At 32.6% G+C, this 21538-nt stretch overlaps 1 protein-coding gene across 18 annotated transcripts in view; it reads right to left on the bottom strand.

Annotated features, from left to right (window-relative positions):
• NRPC2 (nuclear RNA polymerase C2) overlaps positions 1 to 21538 on the bottom strand; it is a 106294-nt gene that overhangs the window by 38141 nt on the left and 46615 nt on the right. For 6 of the 18 annotated variants that reach the window (XM_082891843.1, XM_082891842.1, XM_082891844.1 and 3 more), the window contains 13 exons: positions 19396 to 19500; positions 19241 to 19321; positions 19015 to 19146; positions 18882 to 18926; positions 17688 to 17765; positions 17480 to 17619; positions 17267 to 17357; positions 14616 to 14740; positions 14401 to 14536; positions 14178 to 14308; positions 11589 to 11714; positions 11451 to 11506; positions 2613 to 2683 (listed from right to left, as the gene is read on the bottom strand). In XM_082891843.1, coding sequence (XP_082747969.1) covers positions 2613 to 2683; positions 11451 to 11506; positions 11589 to 11714; positions 14178 to 14308; positions 14401 to 14536; positions 14616 to 14740; positions 17267 to 17357; positions 17480 to 17619; positions 17688 to 17765; positions 18882 to 18926; positions 19015 to 19146; positions 19241 to 19321; positions 19396 to 19500 — 1317 coding nt within the window. Of the gene's footprint in view, positions 1 to 1691; positions 1935 to 2612; positions 2684 to 11450; positions 11507 to 11588; positions 11715 to 13051; positions 13286 to 14177; positions 14309 to 14400; positions 14537 to 14615; positions 14741 to 17266; positions 17358 to 17479; positions 17620 to 17687; positions 17766 to 18881; positions 18927 to 19014; positions 19147 to 19240; positions 19322 to 19395; positions 19501 to 21538 lie in introns of those variants that run through there. The other 12 variants (XM_082891845.1, XM_082891854.1, XM_082891853.1 and 9 more) reach the window with 7 other exon arrangements.

Raw genomic sequence — 21538 nt, forward strand, 5'->3', positions numbered from 1 at the left:
AGATTTTCAAAATCGACCGAATTCGACCGTAAACTGAATGCTTCGACTCAGTCAATTTCGAATGGTAGATCGGTCGATAATGGTTCAGAAATTTTGTAACCCGATAGGATCGGTTTGGTTGCGGTCTGATGATAAACCTGACCCAAACCAACCCGTGCACACCTGTACATGTTGAGATGAAAACATCTATGCACACATAGAACATAACACAAACAGGAAACAAATTCAAATGGAGATAATTGAACCCAAGACCCCAACCTTCCCTTTGATAGCATGTTAGAGGACCACTAGTCCCAAAAGCTTAAGTTGTCAAGAAATGGATCAAACCATACATATCAAGCTCTTCAACAACACATCCATTCCATATGAAGAAAATAGCAAAAATGTGGGGAACAACCATTGTTATCAAATCGCGAATAAGTTTGGGGAACAAACAACAATTATTTGCTATATAGCAATTAAGAAAAAACTAACAATGTCACTTGTGAAACAAAAGTCTATAACTAATATAAAACACACAAACAAACCATATCATGGTCATGTTTCATGCTGCACATAAGTGCTTCTTATGATTTTTATTTTGAAAATTTGTGTCATTGTGTTTGGTGCAACTTCTGCTTGCAACTTATACAATAAAGATTGGTTAAATAAACTAGGGGGAAAAAAGTTGGGGGAGTGATGTCTCAACTTCTACTTTCCTGCGTATCAATTTTAGCTTGCAAAAAAGTTGCACCAAATGAACTTCATATGTAATATTGACAATAAAATAATGAAAAGCTCGATGCTTGAAGTTACTTGATGCTAAATAGTATAAAGAAGTAGGGGTGTTCACAGGCAGGTTCGGACCTGTTTCACTATCAACTCGTCACCCAAACCGATCATCATGGGTAGAAGACTTGAACATCCATTTCGACCAACAAACAATTCGAAACCGCAAGCATCGGGCCATATAGTTTACGGTCGGATTTGGTCGAGTTCTCGGGTGATTTTTCTGAAGACTTGAACATCCATTTCGACCGACAAACAGTTCGAAACTGCAAGCATCGGGCCATATAGTTTACGGTCAGATTCGGTCGAGTTCTCGGGTGGTTTTTCCATCAACAACTTATCCTCCTTTCTTGCACAAACATATATACAGATAGATTTGAGAGAGATGAAGAAAGTGAGAAGACGGTTATGGTGTGGTGTTGACGTTCATAGCCATTCTAAAGCATCAAAACAAAGTGATCTGAATAGTGGTTGTTGATGGCCGAATGGATCTAGATGCAATAAACCATCAGGATTGGAGAGGGGTTGAAAGAGAGAGGGTTTGGAGAGAGGAGGAATGGAGAGAGTTTGGAGAGAGTTCAACAAGAAGAAAGGAAGAGTGAGCAAACTAACAACAATACATATACCTCTGTGTATATATACCCCAAACACCATGTCTATCATAACATCATGTATGTATGGTGATGTGACTATAATAATTATGTATGTTATATATATAAATATACTTAATCGCATGTATCTATGCATTAAAAATATCAACCTGCATGACTGTATTATAGGGTCAAGACACTAGACTAGACTAGACTACTTTACTGTTGGTCAAGCATTTATTGAGTTTTTTTATTGTATTTTGAAATATGAAATGAAAGGGATATGAAAGGTCTAACCTTTTTTTTTTTTTTTTTGAGCCATGTGCTACATTCTCTGTAATTGATATGATTATCATGTGAACAGTGAAGATTCCTGTAAGAATATTTGACTATATTTTCAGACGGTTCAGATTTTGTCGATTTCACAAGGAATAGAACTGCCAGCTGACTGAAATATTGAGAAATTTTACACACAAGAACCGAGCCGACTGTGGAGTCTATTCGAAACAGACCGTAATCATTTGGTTCTGATCAGATTGGGTGGTTTCATCGAGTGATTCAATTTTTTGAACACCCCTATAAAGAAGCACGGCAAGACGATTTTTACTATGTCGTGTAATAATAAGCCAAATCATGATTAGTATGCCAGAATGCTTGTGTCGTAAAAGGATGTGTTAAAGAGGAAGGGTAATGATATACAAACAAAAAACTCATACATAATTTCTATACATAATGATGTGGCTTAATGTAGGTCATTCACTTTAAATCAAAACACCCACAAAGATGACATTTATTTACCAAAATGGCATTGCCACATCATTCTTGTTAGACTTCTGGTATGAATTTTATGTATGGATAGCATTTTCCAAATATGAAAGGTATAAAATGAATTGTGAGTTAAAGAATCAAAGTGTGAAACTTCCTGTAAAATCAAGAGCAGTCTATTAGAAATTGTTACAATAAATAGCTATTTGACCCAAGTAGATGCTTCTGCCATAAAGAAGTGAAGTAGTGCTCTAAAAATGAAGATCAGTGAATTCATACACAACATATTAAACACCAAAAGCATTCAACAGGGTTATGAAAAATTTATTTGTCTATATTCAAATTATATATATATATATATTTACATATAAAATCACCAATTCAGCCAACAATTACAAACAAACATGGAGAATGACACGAGACCCATATTTCATGCCTACAAAGCATTGCATAAATTAAAACATAAGTTATAGAGTATTTAAGCCTCACCATGTGTTTCAGCTTCTGGTAATAAATAGGCCCCATGAAAATATAAGTTTGTAGAGGTAAACCAGTAATACCTAAAACAGAATAACAAGCTCAGGATGATTTCATAAAACATACACAAGTTAAATTTAACCACATATATGCGAATTTGTGCATATTATCTTCGTGTTTTACCTTAAGTCATATGTGTTCTATTCTATTAAATAAATGCCTGAAATTTGTCCTCACTATGGTTTTGGGTGGCTATGTAGCACAGACACGGACACGACACAGACGAAGAAGCACATACAAGGACATTATATGAACATGTCAATTTTCAAAAAATGCAGCACACAACACACTTAGGACATGTTAAAATTTTATATAATTTTAGTAATTAATTATAAGTCATATATATCAATAATTTATTCAAAGATAATAAAACATATATAACAAAACAATAATTAGATTATATATTTCATAACTTGAACAACAAGATATCATTCACGTAGCTATTATATTCTAAAGAATGCAAAACAATTATAGAACATTATAATATAGATGATGTGTTCATCATATAAATGTCTTCAACATATTTAGAGTGTATTTTTTTTTTGGGATAAGTAAGTCATATTATAACCAAAAAATAAAGATATACAATGAAGTTCAATACACATCTTTTGTAGGGAGAACAAACATAAACAAAAAAAACAAACTACTCCCTCAAAAGAAACAAACTAAGCCTATAGACAACAAACACAACAAAGGATTCAAAATTTCCCTCTGGCACTCTTCAAGTAATGAAGTTTTGCTTTGAGTTTTCTTCTGTTATCCTCCTTTGTAGTCTCCCCATTAACAGGAACACTTGGAGATGGACTCCCTCTACTTTTTAGGCTCTTCATTTGACACAACAACTCTTGATTTAATTCTCCATTCCCCAACTCTCCCATATCACACGATTCAAGGACATCAAAAGCATTAGATGTTGATGGGGTGAAACGCTGCGTCTCTCTCTCTTTGTTTATCACTGTCGTTGTTTGATATTATGAATTAGATATTTTAATTAACACACATTAAAGAATTATCGGACACACTTTTAGGAGTGTCCAAAGACTGTTAGTGTCCAACACGGGTGTCGACACAACACACTTCTTCTACAGAAGTGTCTATGCTTCTTAGTGTATGGCATAAAGACCTCATATAATTAACAGAAATTGAATGAAATGTCCCGATTAAGATAGAAAGTAGTTTTCAAATCAACATTTGGATATGATACTTCAATAACATTTAATGAACATTTGGAAAAACGAAGAAACCATCCTTTAGCAAATTTCAAAAATAAATAAACAAATAATAAAAGAGATGAAAAACACCTTAACGGTGCTTATTGGTAAAAAGAACAGAGATTTTAGAGCAACTCCAATGGAAAATGTAATGACTTGGACAATGTAATGACCGGGTTAAATTTGAAATTTTACTAATTGTCTTAGAGGCCCTATTAACTTTAAATAACTATAATAAATTCCCCAAAGTATCTCTCTTACTTCAATTGGAACCTCTCTTGTTTAATTTTTCTACACAATTGATCATCTCGATTTGTGTGCACTAATTCCAGATCCGACCCGAGGTCTGCGAGAGACTCTACCGGCTCAATAACTGATATTTAGTGGTAATATATTGTATCTTGTTAATTTAGAATCATTCTAATGAATTGAGAATTATAGATCACAGAACATCTCAATTTGTGAGCACAAAGGCCCGATCCAGTTTGAGATTTAGGAGATGGATTGCCCGAGCTCAATGTATATTATTTATGTGTTAATTATGTCTTTTAATTATTTAAGAGCTATTATGGAGAATCAATTAATTCATTTCACAAAAAACTAATCCGAAATTGTATAATTTGAACATAGAAGGTGATAGGCTTTTGGGTGAAATTTATATCTTCTAATAAACTTGTGAGATGATGTAACACCTCCAAGAGGGCTTAGAGTGGCCGACACCCACTTCCCCCCAAATGTATGTTTTCTATGTTGTTTTTCTTGCTTTAAGTACAACAAGCCTTTGGGTCAATGGGCTTTGGCTTGTCCCCTTTTTTTCTTGTGTTAACTTACATTAACCAAGTGGTATATATGTATATACAAAAACAGAAATTTTATTGGAGAGTTGAGATCAAATGACTTTGCAAGATGGATTTAGAGCCCTTAGACTGAAACTTGAGTTCGTGACTAACCTAAGGTTAAACTAGGGTTAGTTTAGAGTTGTTACAAGCCTAATATAGAGGGAGTGAAATATTGTCCGCCTTATCATACACCAAGCTCGTGCCCTACCCTCTTATTCCCACTCTCAAATTTCTTCACTCTATCTTCATTATTGTGTGCTTCAATGAAAGTCGTGATCATCCATTAATTAGTTTTAGAGCTTGGGTGAGGGTTAGGAGGCCATAAACCACGCTTGAGTGAGATTATTTGTGAGATTAAAGTGAATTCATTGGAGTTTTTGAAAAGATCTTGAAGGGCATTTGGAGTTTCTTGGAAGCTTGGAACATTTGCAATAAGAACACACCATAACCCTCGTATTTCTCACATTTCTTGAAAGCTTTTCATTACACTTGGCGAATTTCTTTATCTTATTGTTTTAAATCCATTCCTAGGCTTTATTTTTTTTAAAAATGCCATGCATAGGAGTTGTATTTCATCGTTTCAAACTATCTCCGTGCCTTGTCTTATTTGAACACTCCATGATGAAATGCTCTCCTATCTCTATTCTTGGAATTTATTTGAGAAAATCACCAACTCATGCCTATTTCATTCTAAAAATTAAAACTTTAATGTTAGAGGTCTATTTTTGCATCAAAACCCTAAAATGTGTATTATTCATTAGAATTCATGAATAATGATATGTGGATTGTTATATTTTGTTCAATTTTGAGAAGTTGACAAATATTAAATTAGGACTTTGCTACTACTTGCCATATTTGATGATTTTTCGTATGAAAATCACTCATTTTAAAAATGGCATAATTTAGAGTCGATTAGATATTTTTGCCATATTTTACAAGTTGGGTTGATTACTAGTTTAATGATTTAAATGATATTTTCATGCCTTGTGTTAATAAAATAGATTCCTTGAATTATTGAATGACTTTTAAGCTATTGAGAGAAAATTGCTAATTTGGATCATTAGGGACATAACAGTCATTTGAGGCTGACAGGGTATTTTTGTTGAATTTACCACTGAAAAAATAAAATTATAAGAACAAATTGGTAATTGGGACCCTTAGGAGTAAAATGGTAACTTTGATCCTTAAGGACAAAAATAGTAATCTTGTACTTAGGTTATACTATATATATGGTTAATTCTATTTACAAACCATTAACACAACAAATTTATATGACAATAATATCTTCAAATAAAAAGACCACTAAGGACAATATTGGTTTGTATTTTACCCATTCAAAGAATTCACATATGAAAAATACAAAAAACTCTTTACACACCATCACCTATAGACATATAAACACTATGGGTGTGTTTGGTTTGTGTTTGTAGAGCAGTTTTTGCGATAAAAAGTACGAAAACTTGTTTGGTTTGCCTTTTTTCAGAAATGGTTTTGAAAAATTGTTTTGGGGAGAGAGTTTTAAAAAAAAAGTGATTGATTTGATGTGTATGAGAGAGAGAGAGTGATTTTGGAAAGTAGGTAACCAAACAAAATTTTGAGATTTTTTTTAAAAAAATTTGTTTGGTTTGATTACTCTTGAAAATTTGTTTGTAGAGAATTTTTCCCAAAATTTTTTTTGAAAAACAAACCAAACAAGGCCTATATTTCTTTATCATCTTCCAACACTCATCATCTTCACTATTATAATCTAACACACTACACTTATGATATCACTCATTATCAATTAGCTCACCTCATTCTCTTCTCCATTATAATTATTTTTCAAACTCAAAACATTATTGCCTTTAAATATTTAGGGTTTAAGCACATTGAAATTAATTAATTTTGAAGATTTGCACATCATGGATAACACTCACATTGTTGATTTGTAACAATGCAACAATGAAAAGGTCACTTTATAAGTTACAAAAGCTTTTTGGTTTTTGTTTATCTCATGCGCATAGTCACTGGGAAGATAACTTTGTTCATCATGCGTTCAAATAACCAGAGTTGAATGTTTACACAATGTTTGATTATATATATGCGAACAAAACTATTTTTTTCAAATTATTAAGGTTGACCAAATATTAAATGTTCATACAAAAAAAATTAAACTTTTATTCTTTGTTCGGATATAAAATTTTGAACATAATAAGTTTGTTCAACTTCGTATTTATGAACATAACTAAAATTATATTTTTTGTTAAATGTTAGTGCTGCTGTAAACACCTAACTTTATTCTTTGGACTCCCCATTTCTTTAAACTCACACCTAAAAAATTCAATTTTAATGATATTTCCTTCAACACCCCATTTAATACCAAATTTACCCCTATTTATAATATCATCACCCAAGTTATGCACACCCACCTCATTTGCACACCCTCTCCACCAGCAGTGAACGACGGTCCCTCTCCATCTCTTCAATGTTACTCCTTCATCTCTCTCTCTCAACTTCTTAGGGTTTACTATAATTTTATACGCATTTGTTTGTCTATGTATATTGATTGATTCGTATGTGCATTTCTTTGAACAGTTGATAGGCTAATTAGCGAGAACAGATTGCCCCACTTGTAACTCTACGGTTCTCAATAGCAACTAGGTTTGTCAATTTTGATAGAATCTGAGAATAGAGTCATCTGGATTTGTCAAAAATATATCCTCCAACATATCAGGTAACCTCCGACTACCCATCTTATGAACACGATTACATCACATTTCCTTTTTTGGTTTATTTCGGGGAAAAACCCTCAAAAAAAACAAAACTAGGGGGAAAACCCTACAAATGGGAATTGTTTGGCATATCAGTGATGAACATAAATGATTTGTTCAACACTGTGTTGCTGAACATAAAGGATTTGTTCAACACTGTTGATTTAAATTGTTGATTTCTTTTGGTGAAATAAAAAATCACATTCGTTAACATAAGATATCAACAGTTTACCGACTTGAACCAACGACTTGAACCCACAGTGACAATGATTTCTGATTAGGGTTTAGGGTGGTAATGAGAAGATGAGGATGAATGAGGATGAGAAGATGAACCCACATTGATCGAATGGTAATTTCTTTTGGTGGGGTGGAGGTGGGTGTACAATGTAGAGTGTGATTCTAATTGTCTTTATTTGGTGGGTAAGTATTCCATTAGAGGTTGTCATTTATTGTAATTTTACTTTAAGTTAAAATTGTAATAAAAAAAAAATTACAATTGGGGGGTTCAAAGAATAAAGGTAGGTGTTAAAAATAATTTAATTTAATTATGCATTTATTGCCTTTTTATCATTTTTTTTTTAAATCTGAAATTTAAATTACCTCTATTTTTAATTCCTTAAGAATTTCATTTCTTAAATTTAGTTCAATTCAATAATTTAATTTATTTTTGGTATATTTCTTTTCTTTTTTACAAATAGCAGATGTGTTCAACATTTTACTAAAAACAAATAACATATAAAATTTAATAACATGTTTAACATAATAAACATAAACATATAAGAAGTGCTCAACATAATAAGTCTAAACGAGTTGAAGTTGTGCAGCATGTAAAGCATGAACTTATTAATTTTGTTCAACATAAATATTTCAATCATATTCAATTTGTTCAATTTTATTTTTTTGTATAATAATAATCTATTCAGACAACCAGTGTTGAGCCAAATTCGAAATAGTTGTTGCTATGCAAGTTGAATTGCCAACCAAATAAAAAGCATATGGGAAAAACATATATAGGTGAGAATGAAAGGCATGAATCGTAGATCTTCAACAGAACATTGCACTGGTGAGACAACAACAAAGATGAAAATCGCCAGCCAAATGAATGCCTTCAGCCGAATGAGATCTCTGATGTGTTCGTGAGATGTGTGGGTATGGATGTGGTGTGTACTCGAGCAAAATGGTGTGCTGCCTTTGGGTTAAAAATTGAAAGTTACGGTGAGTGGACTAAGATATTTTCAAAACTTCAAAAAATACTGTGTAGTACTAAGTAATGGTGTCTACTAGGAGGATTAATGGTGTGTAAATAGAACTTCCCTATATATATGTCAACACCAATTTTGGTGTTGAAGCCCATTTGTTAATTATAATTAACGGGTTAATTATCGAACATTAAATTTCAAATTCAATTAATTTAAACGAAGTCCATATTTTCTGAGCAGTTGCCAGTGAGTTAAAAATACCACAAAAATTGAATAGGTAAAATAAAGACAATGAAGGAATAGGTTAAAGAAATGAAAAATACAAATACAAATATTTTTAAAATAAGGTACATATGAAAATAATATGATGCAGTATATTCACGCACACAGTGCGTGACACCCTTCTAGTTATTATAAAATATTAGTCATAGTGGCCTTATGGTAAAATAACTAGAAAGAGGAAATTTGTAAAATTTTCCCCAAGTGCTGAGAATTACCCAAGTAAGGAGATTGGAATAAAACTGTGTTAAACTATCCGGATATATTGATTTTCTGCCTTGGTCCAAGTTGATTGATTTGGGTAGCTTGTATGCCCTTATAGGCGCAGAGCCATAAATAGTGGTCTGGTGAGCTTGACGGAGATAGTGGCCACTATCTCCAGATTAGACCCCTGGACACTGCACTGTTGAAAGTAGTAAGATTTGTGGTTGAGGATGGACTGTGTGAATTAGACAAGTGATCAGTAGGACTTGGGTATGTATTACTATGGCTTGTACACGGTATGTGTTGGTGAGTCCGATATGATGCCCTATTGGCAGTACTAGATGCCCAGTTGGTAGTTAATGTTTTTGGATTTATCCTTGTTATTTGACTTGACTGGTGTGTCAGTAAATAAACAAACCTTAATTAAAAAGTAAATAAATCATCTTTATTATGTGTCACCCAAGCATGTTATTTAGAGTAATAATGTGAGATTATTACTAGTGTGCGTGTGAATAGGTCACCCACAAGCATGAGCGCTTTGTAGACTATCTCATTCCTTTCCTTTTTTGAACATGTTGATTTCGATCATGGGGTAATTGGGCCTACATGCCTTGATTTATTTTCGGATGTACTTCATTGTACATAATTCTGTGGTCTGTAATTTAAACGCTATTTGAATTATTGCATTGAACTATTTCATTTACATTGGCTTGCATCCCACATGAGATTAAGCCATGCACTTGAGAGAATTTCATTTATTTTGGACTAAAAATGTGTTTTCTTAAAAAATTATGAAATTGACACGAAAAATGTGATTTCTTAAAAAATTAAGAAATTGACTCATTTTCCAATGTAAGCTAATTTTATTCGTAATTCACTTATTTTGTCATTTTAAACCAAGAAAATGCCAACAGAGGAAAATGAATCACATCTTTGAAATTAGTAAAATCATCTTTGCATACCCATTTTAAACTCCTATTGAATGGAAACTAAAATGTGCATACATTAGAATTGGAAGTTGTGAATTTGTAAATCTTCTAAAGGGTATACTATAATATATGAATGCATATTGTATTAAATTTAACTCATTTTGATAATTTGAAATTTTGAACTTTTTCAACTTCTCACACAATGAATCTTGGATACATATTTCCTGTAATTCATAATAGCACATGAATCTTTGGATTGTCATAAATCGTGGCATGATCAATAGGTTATCATAGGATCGTAGGTGAAAAGGTAGGGTGCAGACTCACATCTATTGCCATGCAGGCAAGCGTCTTACCTATTACGTTAAGGGGTTCATCATTCAAAACAAGTTTTTTACTGATTTATTTCATATTTATAATATATCTTCAACATCTAACTAATTAGATATATATATATATATATATATATTGCGTATTTTAGAAATTAGAACAGAACCTTACGATTCACAATTTGATTCAATTCAAGATTTGGAAAATAATATTTTGACTCCGATCACAGCATAAATTCCTTAGATTAAGGTATAAATTTGTTTGCAATCAATATTTATCAATTTTATTAAATGAGAATTATTGGGATATTAATATTTTAATGGTTTTTACGTGGTTGGCAGGAATTTAGATAATTTATTAAACATATTTATGTAATACTTAAGGCTACGTTTGCTTGAACTATAATTAGTAGAGCATTATCAACTATAAAATTTGCAATAGACAAACAAGGCATTATAATAGGACACCATTGTAGATCTTTTTTTGGAAAATGCTACATATGATCTTATTTCTTACCTATTTTCCTCAGTCCTAAACACAAGTGAGAGGGGCCATGTGCATTTATTGATGTGTGACAAATTGCTTTGTGTCTAGGAGTGAAAAAATGAGGTAAGAAACGTGATTATGTATAGCTTAGCTCCTTTCTTTTTATAATTCTATAAAGAAAATTTAGAGTCAGTAAAATATATGAAAATAAAGTGTGAATAAGAAAATAAAAACAAATAAATAAATAAAAACACCCATATATACATCGATGCCTCTGTATCTTAAATTTATACTGCTATACAAAGTAAATAAATATATATATATATTTTTTCCATCATTTCCCTGTCAAGTCCATACCTTGATTTTTTTCAAAATCGTTGTGTCCCATATCCGTATCTATGCTTCTTAGCTATCATTTATCCAATTACTTTGAAAAATCAATATCCAACTTATTAACATTTAAAGGGAAAAACTTGAAAGCAATTTTTTTTTTTTTTTTAAATAGATATAGGATAATTTTATGTCAACAATCAAAAGATGGGTTTATGAGGAAAAAAGAAAACCTGAATAAATGAAGTCCTTGCCACTGTAGCTGAAGCCGTGCTTCACGAGTGTTTCACTGTTCACAAACAAGGCAAGATGGTCAAAATCAGATGCCCTTGTAAAAGTAACAGAGTATCCATAAAAGAGGAATAAAGCACCTTATGGCCTCAACTCTGTCTGCATGACCACTTGGTTCCCCAAACGCACTGCCGTAGTGAAACTTACCACTTGAGACTCCAGCTTTACTCCCAAGGAGCTCTATCATCTTCCCTACTGTCATTCGGCTGATGACAACAGATTAAAATCATAAGACTATTAATGCTAAGAAACTAAAACAATATAAGACAAGTTATCAAGTTCTTGAATATAAATAAAAGAATTCTGCTAAATAATAATAATGATATTCTGGTAGGAATGTACAAAAACCCTAATCATCCGATGAAACCGAACAAATCCGAACTGAAAAATTAAGAAACGGACAGTTTCATAGCAAACAACAGTCGGCTGCGGGTGTAATGCGTAAAAAAATTCAACTTTTCAGACGGCAGTGGTTTAATATACATGGCAACTGACAAACTGATCCGACTAATATTTATTATAAAAATAGTTTTACATGCATTTTTGTGTTATTGGCAGTTCATATTACACATTATCTCTAAGGCTGCCTGACTTTTTAGCACTTGGTTCTTATAGAGTAGAGTAGGCTATAGTTGAAAGAACTAGAGTAAGCTACAGTTGAAAGGATACTCCATTGTTCCTCTCAAATCTAAAATATCCATCATCTCCTCTCCCCTCACCCCCCAAAACCCCTCTCCTACTTCGACGATTCCGATTTCCAAGCCCATCCATGACTTGATGATGAAGGGCCAAACCCTAGATGGATGGAAATCTGTCAATCAGAAACCACTAACAAAACAGATGAACGCTTATTGAAGTCACAGAAAAGTCATTTTGATTCATTGTGTCTTTGTTTCTTTCTCTTTGTTCTGTGCTTTTTTCCTCCCTCACAATCATTCCTTACCCACTTTTATTTTTAATTTTTTGTGATATCTTCTTCCACTTCTGGCTTTGAAACACCTTTCACTTTTTGCTGGTCTTTTGTGTTTGTGTTTTGCTGCGATCCATGCAATTTGACCAAAACCGACAACAAAATGAATTATACAAACAGTCGATTTTGATCACCACATCGGTCAAAAGTGGTTCATTATATTTTTAAACCGCCATAGTCAGGTCAGTAGGTGGGTTGACCGGAAAACCAATCCTATCCAACCTGTAAACAGCCCTAGTCTGGAAAATGTCAAACACAACCGGAAGCAGACGTAGCATCCCAATAAAATCGTAAAATTTTTTACTGAAAAAAAAAATTGTTCAAAATTGTAGGATTGAATAACTTAAGCCAAAAGCATCAATCTAAACAGTAACAAGATGTACAAATTTAAGCCGGTTTCTTAACATCGTAGTATAACTTTAGTTTACAATACTTGAGGAACATTTCTTGGTTGCAGATATAAAAAGGCGGAAAAAAGGGAAAAGAGAGATAAAAAAAAGAAATACTATTCACGAGGTGACAGATAAAAACCACATAAATAAACAGTTTAGTAAAACATCTCTCAGAATTCACCTTGCTGTATGACAAAACCAGAAAATATAGGGCTCTTCATGAACCTCAAGAATTTCATTGATTCCCCAACACCAAATTTTACTGTCGGTTCATCAAATACCTCCTCATCTTTGTAACCACCCATAAATCTTGCAGTATTAAAGATGTTTATAGCGTATTGAACTTGTCCTGGAACCATCCTCGCTTATCCCATATTCTTTCTAACCAACAAATTTTCCTCCTCATGAACTATCCCTATCTTATTTGATCATTCAAAACCATTAAAAATGTATCATCAAAACATTCCTCATACTTAAAACATGTAATGACCCAACAGAAACGTATACTTTTTTCATTGTTTGTCTCCTCACTGAACAAAGTCTGTTAGAAAGGTAATCATAATAAGTAATCACAATTACAATTCAAAGAGACTATACAGTATCAATATAGCATTGTACTTCAGCTAAGAAGCACAGACACAGATAAGGATGCAGATGCAGACACGGCGATTTCAAAAATATAGGGACAGGGGCACGGGCACGGGCACGGGCACGGTGGGGACACGACAATAAAATATGTTTTCATATATTTTTATTTGCTATCTAGATTAATATTACATCCACAAACAATCAATATGAACAAAAACTAGCTCTAATTCTTTTTTTTTTTTTTTTAAAGCACTTTTAAATTAACACTTTCAGTTTATATCTTTTTTATGGGTGATCTATTAAGTATTAAATCTAAGAAAAAAAGAATAAACATTCGACATTCATCAAAAACACTAAATAAAATGGGAGAAAAGATAACTTGACATGTCCCTAGTGTGTCCCCGACATGTTCCCTGAAAATAAATTAATTAAATAAGAGGACAAGCCATGTGGTGTGTTCCATACGTGTCCCCGAAGTGTCTGTGTGTCCAACACAGATACGGCACTTGTTTTAAAGTGTCAAGTGCTTCACGGTACTTCCGTATTTCAAATATTTCTTTCAAATTATATGAGCCTCATTCCCATGCTGCATCAAATTGGCTTTTGTCCCATAATAGAAATTCCTATGTCTAAAACTTCCAAGTTAAAAAAATTCAAAATTTGCAGATCAATCAAATTAAGAAATTACAAAATTTATTATTAGAACCAAATGAGATTACCTTGGAAACCCATGAGGGTTCATAATCAGATCAGGACAGATACCACGTTCGGAAAATGGGAAATCTTCTTGTTGGATAATAGTGCCACAAACACCTTTCTGCCCATGTCTGCTACTAAATTTGTCACCAACCTGAGTAAAACAAATTTTCTAATAGGGAAAACAAGAAAAACAACAATTCTAAATTTCATGTTCCATGACAAAGCTAAAATAGAATTCTTTACCTCTGGCCTACGAGTGTGGCGGATCATAAATTTTATACATAAATTATTATTCTTATCAGAGCAGAGAGCTACTCTGTCCACCACTGCTGTCTCCCCTTCAGGACCTTTGTATGTTTGTCGGCTGGGCTTATACTGCCTGGATGTTGCTATGCCAGTAAGCTTCGTTGTTACGAACAGAATAACTAAACATTCTATATGAAAGAAAAAATACTGACTTATCATTCAATCCCATTGGTGGTACAATTGCCCCCCTAGTAACAATTGGTGACTGCTTATTGATGTAGATGTCATTCGGTCTAATTATTTCTCCAGGAGCAGCTAGTCCATCGTCATCCAGTATCTACATAAGTGGGAACATTTGCAACCATGTAGAACCAATAAATATTTTTCAATCTGATGTTTGATTAACATTGGAAATTTATATAGGTAAAATGCATGAATTTCATTTCACAAAATGAATACAGAAACTAAGGACAATGTCGACAAAAATAGAAGCTCCCTACTAACCAGTCCAATCCCAACTTCCTTTGTGTAATTCACCAAGGACAATAGAACTGGTACGGTTAGCACACCTCCTCACAAATCATAAGAACTAATTAGGGCTGTCTTGTTGACCTGGTTATTTTAAGATCGTGGTTATTTACAGATCCAACTAGTTCTGAAGTAATTTTCTAAACAACAATTACACCAAAACACAAACCAGCATACATCTGCAGTAAAGAGGTTCTGTTCTGTCACATAGCTACTCTGGTTTTAGTGACTGTTATGCAGAAAGCCTCCAGCTTTCCATCCATTTCTTCTGAGAATAAGTCTTAATTTCCCTCCCATTAGGTCCTCTTTAATTATCTATCCAAAATTCATTTTCTCATATTTTAACTTCCTTCTTTTTTAAGAACAATAGGCCTTGATATTTTTCATCCATCTTGTGCTTAAATTTTAACCAAGGATTTAAAAAGAGGCTGCAACCGTTACGTAATGGTTGTCGTACTGCCACTCGTTACGGCCGCTTTAGTGGTGTGATAGAAATTCACACGTGTAACAGCCGTTTTGGTGTTATGTAACGGCCATAGCGGTACCGTAACGGTCTGTTACACACCGTTACACAATTTTACAATATTCTAAATAGCTTCATGTCCCCAACAAAAAAAAAACAAAACAAAACAAAACAAAACAAAACAAAAGCTTACCAAAAAAAAAAAAACAAATATTCAAGTGATTTAAGCCCAAAGAAAAAATCTTATATGATTTTTTTTAATTTTATTTTTTATTTTTTATTTCATTACATTAGCATATAAAATAAAATATATATAAATATTGATTGTATTTATTTTTATAATCATTTTATTTAATACTTAATTGTAAATATTTTTTATTTTGTTACTGTAATATGTTGTCTAAAAAATGTCTTTAAAAAGAATAAATAAAATCAATAGCTCAAAAATAATTTTTTTTATGGCACAATTTTTATTTTTACAATCATTTCATTTAATACTTATTGTAAATAATTTTATTTACTTAGCTGTAAAGTGTTGTCTAAAAAAGTGCCTCAAAAAGAATTTTTGTTCAGGGCACAATTTTTATTTTTATAATCATTTCATTTAATAATTGTGAATATTTTTTTATTCAGTTAGCTCATTTATTGGTCAAAAATAATTTGTAGACATTTAAAATCAATTATTCTTAAAGTCATTAATTATTGAAATAAAATATAAAAGCTCCTTTTATAGTGATTTTAAAAATATAAAATATATTGGATCATATTTAAAACTAACAAAAATTGATCAAAATCTATTTTGAACCCCAATAAATGTGATTCTGAAAAAATATATATATATATACATGTGTATCAGTAAGTTTTTTTAAATTGCCCGAAAAATTTTAAAAAAAATTACAGTTCCAGTTACCGCAACCATTGTGCTACAGCCTTTACACCTCGCAACCGCAACCATACCACCGCAACCGCTTTTCGAACCTTGATTTGAGCTAATTTATTTTGACATAGATGACTGTGTATTAAAATTATTGTATTACCAAAATAAATCACAATAGGTCAAGTTTGCAAGAAGTCCTAAAGACAGTTTTCTCTAACAATTTTTTACTGGACCTTATTTCCATGCTTGGTATGCATCCCAACCCCAAACTCCACCCCTTCACTACAACTTTGATTAGAAATATTGATAGATATAAAATTGGAAGTAGGTATGAGATATTGCCACGTGTCATAAATAAATAAAAATTTAAAAAAAAAATGTCTGTTCATCTCTTTAATGGAGATAGATGGATAGTTTAAATTGTTATCAAATCAAATGGCCAGGGCTTAAATTGAAGAAATTAAAAACTAAGGGTTTAGTTTGTTACAAGGGTGAAACCCTAGGGTTTGTTTTGTAGTAACCCCTACATTTTATGTTCATTAATTACTTCAAGCATCAGTGTATTATGCAAAACGATTATTTAACAGCAATTTTATACTATTTTTACCGCAAAATAATATATATATACATATAATAACAAAACCACTAATTATTGTTCGTTTATAAAATTAAAACAACCTATTATCTATATTAACTATTTAAAAACAAAAACAATTGAATTTCAATAATAAACTATGTTAAAGAGGCTGAGTTGGGTCTGAATGATTTCAATGGGGTTGGAACATTTAAAACTAACCCAACCCAATGCCTTCCAAAAGTCCTGCCAAACTTGCCTTACTGAACCAAACCACACTGAACCTTGTGTTCCAATTAGATGGGGCCAGTTATATGATGTTTTGACTTATATTCATTATTTGAGGGGGGAAAAAAATTCTATTGCAGGGATTCACTACCAATATATTCATGCATGTGTAGTGCGTGCATGGATATATTACCTGCATCCTCTCTGCATCATGCCCCTCTCTTTGGGGTCGAATTATTCGGTCGGATGAATTATTCTCATACTTCTGATTTATAGCAGACAACCTGTTCAAAAAGAATCTCAAATGGACATCAGAAAATATCTTAACCACATATGTCTAGCAAGTAATGTGACGTAGGCATGTGAAATTGCAACTAAGAGAGAGAGAAAAAAAAAATTTAAATACTTTTTCATTACGATACAACGACCAAAGCCACGATCCAAAGATGCTTTATTCATCACTATTGCATCCTCTATATCATAACCACTATAACTCATAACAGCCACAGTCGCATTCTGGCCTGCTCCAAGTTTATCATATCCAACCTGCAAAGACAACTTTCAATTCAGTTACCATAACTGAATAAACATATGCAAGAATTCAATATACTAACCAGCTCAATTGTTCTTGTCGTCAGTAGTGGCCGTTGAGGATACACTAGAAGGTAGATTAGTGTGTCCATCCGACACAACTACAACATGAAAGATATTGATCATATTAGTCACATGGAAATCATGTTCTGCAACAGTACATGACATGATCTGACTGGGTGAAGAAAATTAAACAATAGGTGAGGAAGAGGGATGGGGAAGATGGGTAACAATATGCAAGGAATGATGCAAACAACCCCATACAGTAGCCTAAAATCCAAACACGTAACACCAATATCAATAATAACTTGCACCCCAACTATACATAGAAAAGAACTAGCAACAGAGAGTAGTTATGCAAATACAGATTAACCAAGTCCAACTTGACAAGCTGTTTGTGGAAAGCCATGTATCTCAAAGTATTCGGTATTTTAGTGATTGAAAAAGTAAAGTTGCAGAGTGTGTTGCCACTAGTTGGTATGCTCTCTCTAAATTACGTCATCAAATTTATCTTCTCGTGTAATCAAACCCAAACTATCAATAACATCTGGTTAAAAAGGTATGCAGGAAGAGAGAAGATAACAATGATGACAGAGTCTATAAACCATAATTGTCAAATCGCATTAGATCAATTGTTGAAGTACTCCTTGAATCAACTGTGCTATCCCAGAATATCTGTAGTTACTATGGAAACCAAGCACGCAAGATATAGAGTAACCATGTCCGACTTGACAACCTGTGTACGGAAAGCCACTGACCGCAAAGTATTTTGTCATTTTAGTCATTGAAAAAAGAAGGCTGCACAGCTGAATCACCACTAGCTTGAATAGGGTATGCATTTTCTCTTTTAGGTCATCAAAGTTATCTTCTCATGTAATCAAACCCAAACTATCCAAAACTTCTGGTTAAAAAGATACGAACACAGAAGATGACAATGATGACAGTGTAAAATAAACCTTATTGTCATGTATTGCATTAGATCATTGTTTGGGTACACCTCTTGAATCCACTGTGCTATCCCATAATATCTATAGTTACATATCAAACTATTTGCAAAGACATTCGAATCAGACAACCTATAGTAAAAAATTATAACTCAAGAAGGGAAGGATACCATGTAATATAACATTTCTATAAGCAACTTCAACACATAATCTCGTGGAAAGAAAAAACAAATATAGCCTACAGGCCCTAAACTATTGGATATGACCACTTGCCTGATTATATGCGATATTACCCATTGCTTGCTTTCCCATAGCACACTGCAAAGGAAATATGGAAACGAAAAGAGTGTAAATTCCCATTCATTGCCATAAATAATCCAATACATCAAAGAAAACAAACACGGACCTGATAGGTATTTCTCGGTGATTGGTTATGATGAGGAAAAGGAATTAGCCCTGCACAAACACCTAAGATGGTGAAAGGCTCTATTTCAATATGGGTTGTTTCAAATGTGGCCTCTCCTTCATATAAGGCAATCTGTTAGAGATATATTATGCAATATGAGTTGCTGTCAATGAAGTTTAAGGTCACAAAAAAATGCCATTTCAGAAATTATTGGAATGGAACAAACCAAAGCATTATTCTCCTCATTAACATCAAGATACTCTATCAAGCCCTCACGTAAAAAATCATCAAAACAGCGAACTCCATCCTTCAAAAAAACAAATGTCCAATTAGGTGAGAAGAAACCAAAATATTATAAATAAAACCATGTGACACAATTACCAACAACTCCTTCATATGGTGTTCCTTGATTCTTGATACACCGTTGTCAGCAATAACGAGTGGACGACAAACACGCCCTCCATCTGAAGCAATGTAAACACAATGCTGCAAAACATTTTTAAAGTGTTAGCAGTCCTCATACATCATTAATAAACAGAGAATGTTGCAAGAGCACGAAACAAAGTACAAAGAAAGGAACACGACAAGTTACAAATTCAGGCACTACCACTATCAGTGGAAGTGACATGATAACAAAAGAAATATTTATTTAAATCAGAAGACAAACATTCTTCGAAAAGAAGAGGAGGAGGGAGAGAGTACAAACCCAACCTCTTGCCTTAGTTGAACAAAGTGGCTCCCCACTAACATGACTATTAGAAAGCCCAACCATTTAATAGTGCACTAGTAACACTACCCGCACATTAATGAAACAAGTAGGCAATATATACAAAATTTGCAATAAATGTTCAAGACAGTCAATTTGTATGCCTTAAGAACATAATTACGAATTCCAATACAACTTCCATACGTAGTATAAGATTTCCAAAGAAATACTCCAATTCTCAAAGGTCATGGGTTCAAGTCTTTGCATGTGTATTTGTTCCCCCCATTTGTTTTTCTATTTGTACACTATTCTAATTATGCATGATTATGTTTTCTAATCTATCTATTTGAGTCCGACACTCACACATGCAAGTGAGGATGACAAGTAAGGGTTGATGTGAGATTCAACACACATTATTGGGCCCATTCTCAATCAGATTAAACTTGTTGGGGCAACTCGTTGTCCAACTATTTTTACTCAATTTAGGATTATTAAAGTACTAAAAATTTTTAAAATCACACATAAAAGAGATTCATTTCCAGCTATCAATAAATGAAAACCAATGTAAACGTTACTTCTTAGAAAGACAGATTTTATCCTTAGACAGCCCAACCATTACACTAGTAACACTACCCACACATTAATGAAACAAGCAGGCAATATTTTAAAGATTTTGCAACTATTGTTCAAGACTATCAATTTTGTATACCTTAAAAACATATTAAGAATTTCAATACAACTTCCATACTTGAATTAAACTTCTGTCTTTAGAAATGTAATAAATATATGATTCCAAAGAAATACTCTAGTTCTAAAAAGTCATAGGTTTAAATCTCTGCATGAGTATTCGTTCCCCTCTGTTGTTTCTCTATTTCTATGCTGTTTTGATTACACATGACTGTTTTCTAATCTACCTATTTGAGTCCGAGATTGGGGGTGTTTGTGCTTCTGGCTTTTAAAAAGTTATTTTAGACTGTTTGATTAAACTTATTTCAAACAACTTCTGATTCTAACAACTTATTTTAAGTCAAAAAAGTTGATTCTGAGAAACTGCTCACCCCTTGCTTCTGATTATCAGCTTCTACTATGGACATATTAATTCACGGTTATACTATTAGATTTTTTTTATTTTTTATTTTTTTAAAAATAGAAAAAGACCCAAATAGACTATAAAATATTATTATTATTTTTTATGAGAAATGTAGACAAATAGTGAATAATAAAAAAAAAAAGTTAATTGAAAAAGTTACTTCACAGCTTATTTAACAAACACTACACAGCAACTTAAATCTATAATCCAACAGTTATACCAAATAGATTAACAGCTTCTGATTAAAGTCATAATCTATAATCTATTAACCTATAATCTATAATCTGTTTTAACAGTTACACCAAACAGGACCATTCACACATGCAAGAAAGAATAGCAAGCAAGGGTTGACGTGAAATTTAATATACATTATTGGGGCCATTCTCAATCAGATTAAACTTTTTGGGGCAACTCGTTGTCCAACTATTTTTAGTCAATTACAATTATTGAAGTACTAATCCTTAAAATCACACATAAAAAAGATTCATTTCCAGCTATCAATAACTGAAAACCAATGTAAAAGTTAATTCTTATACTAAAATTATCTTTGAAAGTGTAATAAAATTCAACATAAATATATAATATTTTGGGATTTAAAACAAGTGTACTAGTACTGCTGTGCCGTACTACTATCTAGAAGAGTCATACAACCAAACAAATTAATCAAAACTGTGGTGCAGCATCTTTGAGATATTCTACACCCTAGGTTCATCATCTTTAGACTGCAT

Source organism: Camellia sinensis, chromosome 10, assembly GCF_055761805.1.
Source record: "Camellia sinensis isolate YWXY chromosome 10, ASM5576180v1, whole genome shotgun sequence".
Lineage (NCBI taxonomy): Eukaryota > Viridiplantae > Streptophyta > Magnoliopsida > Ericales > Theaceae > Camellia > Camellia sinensis.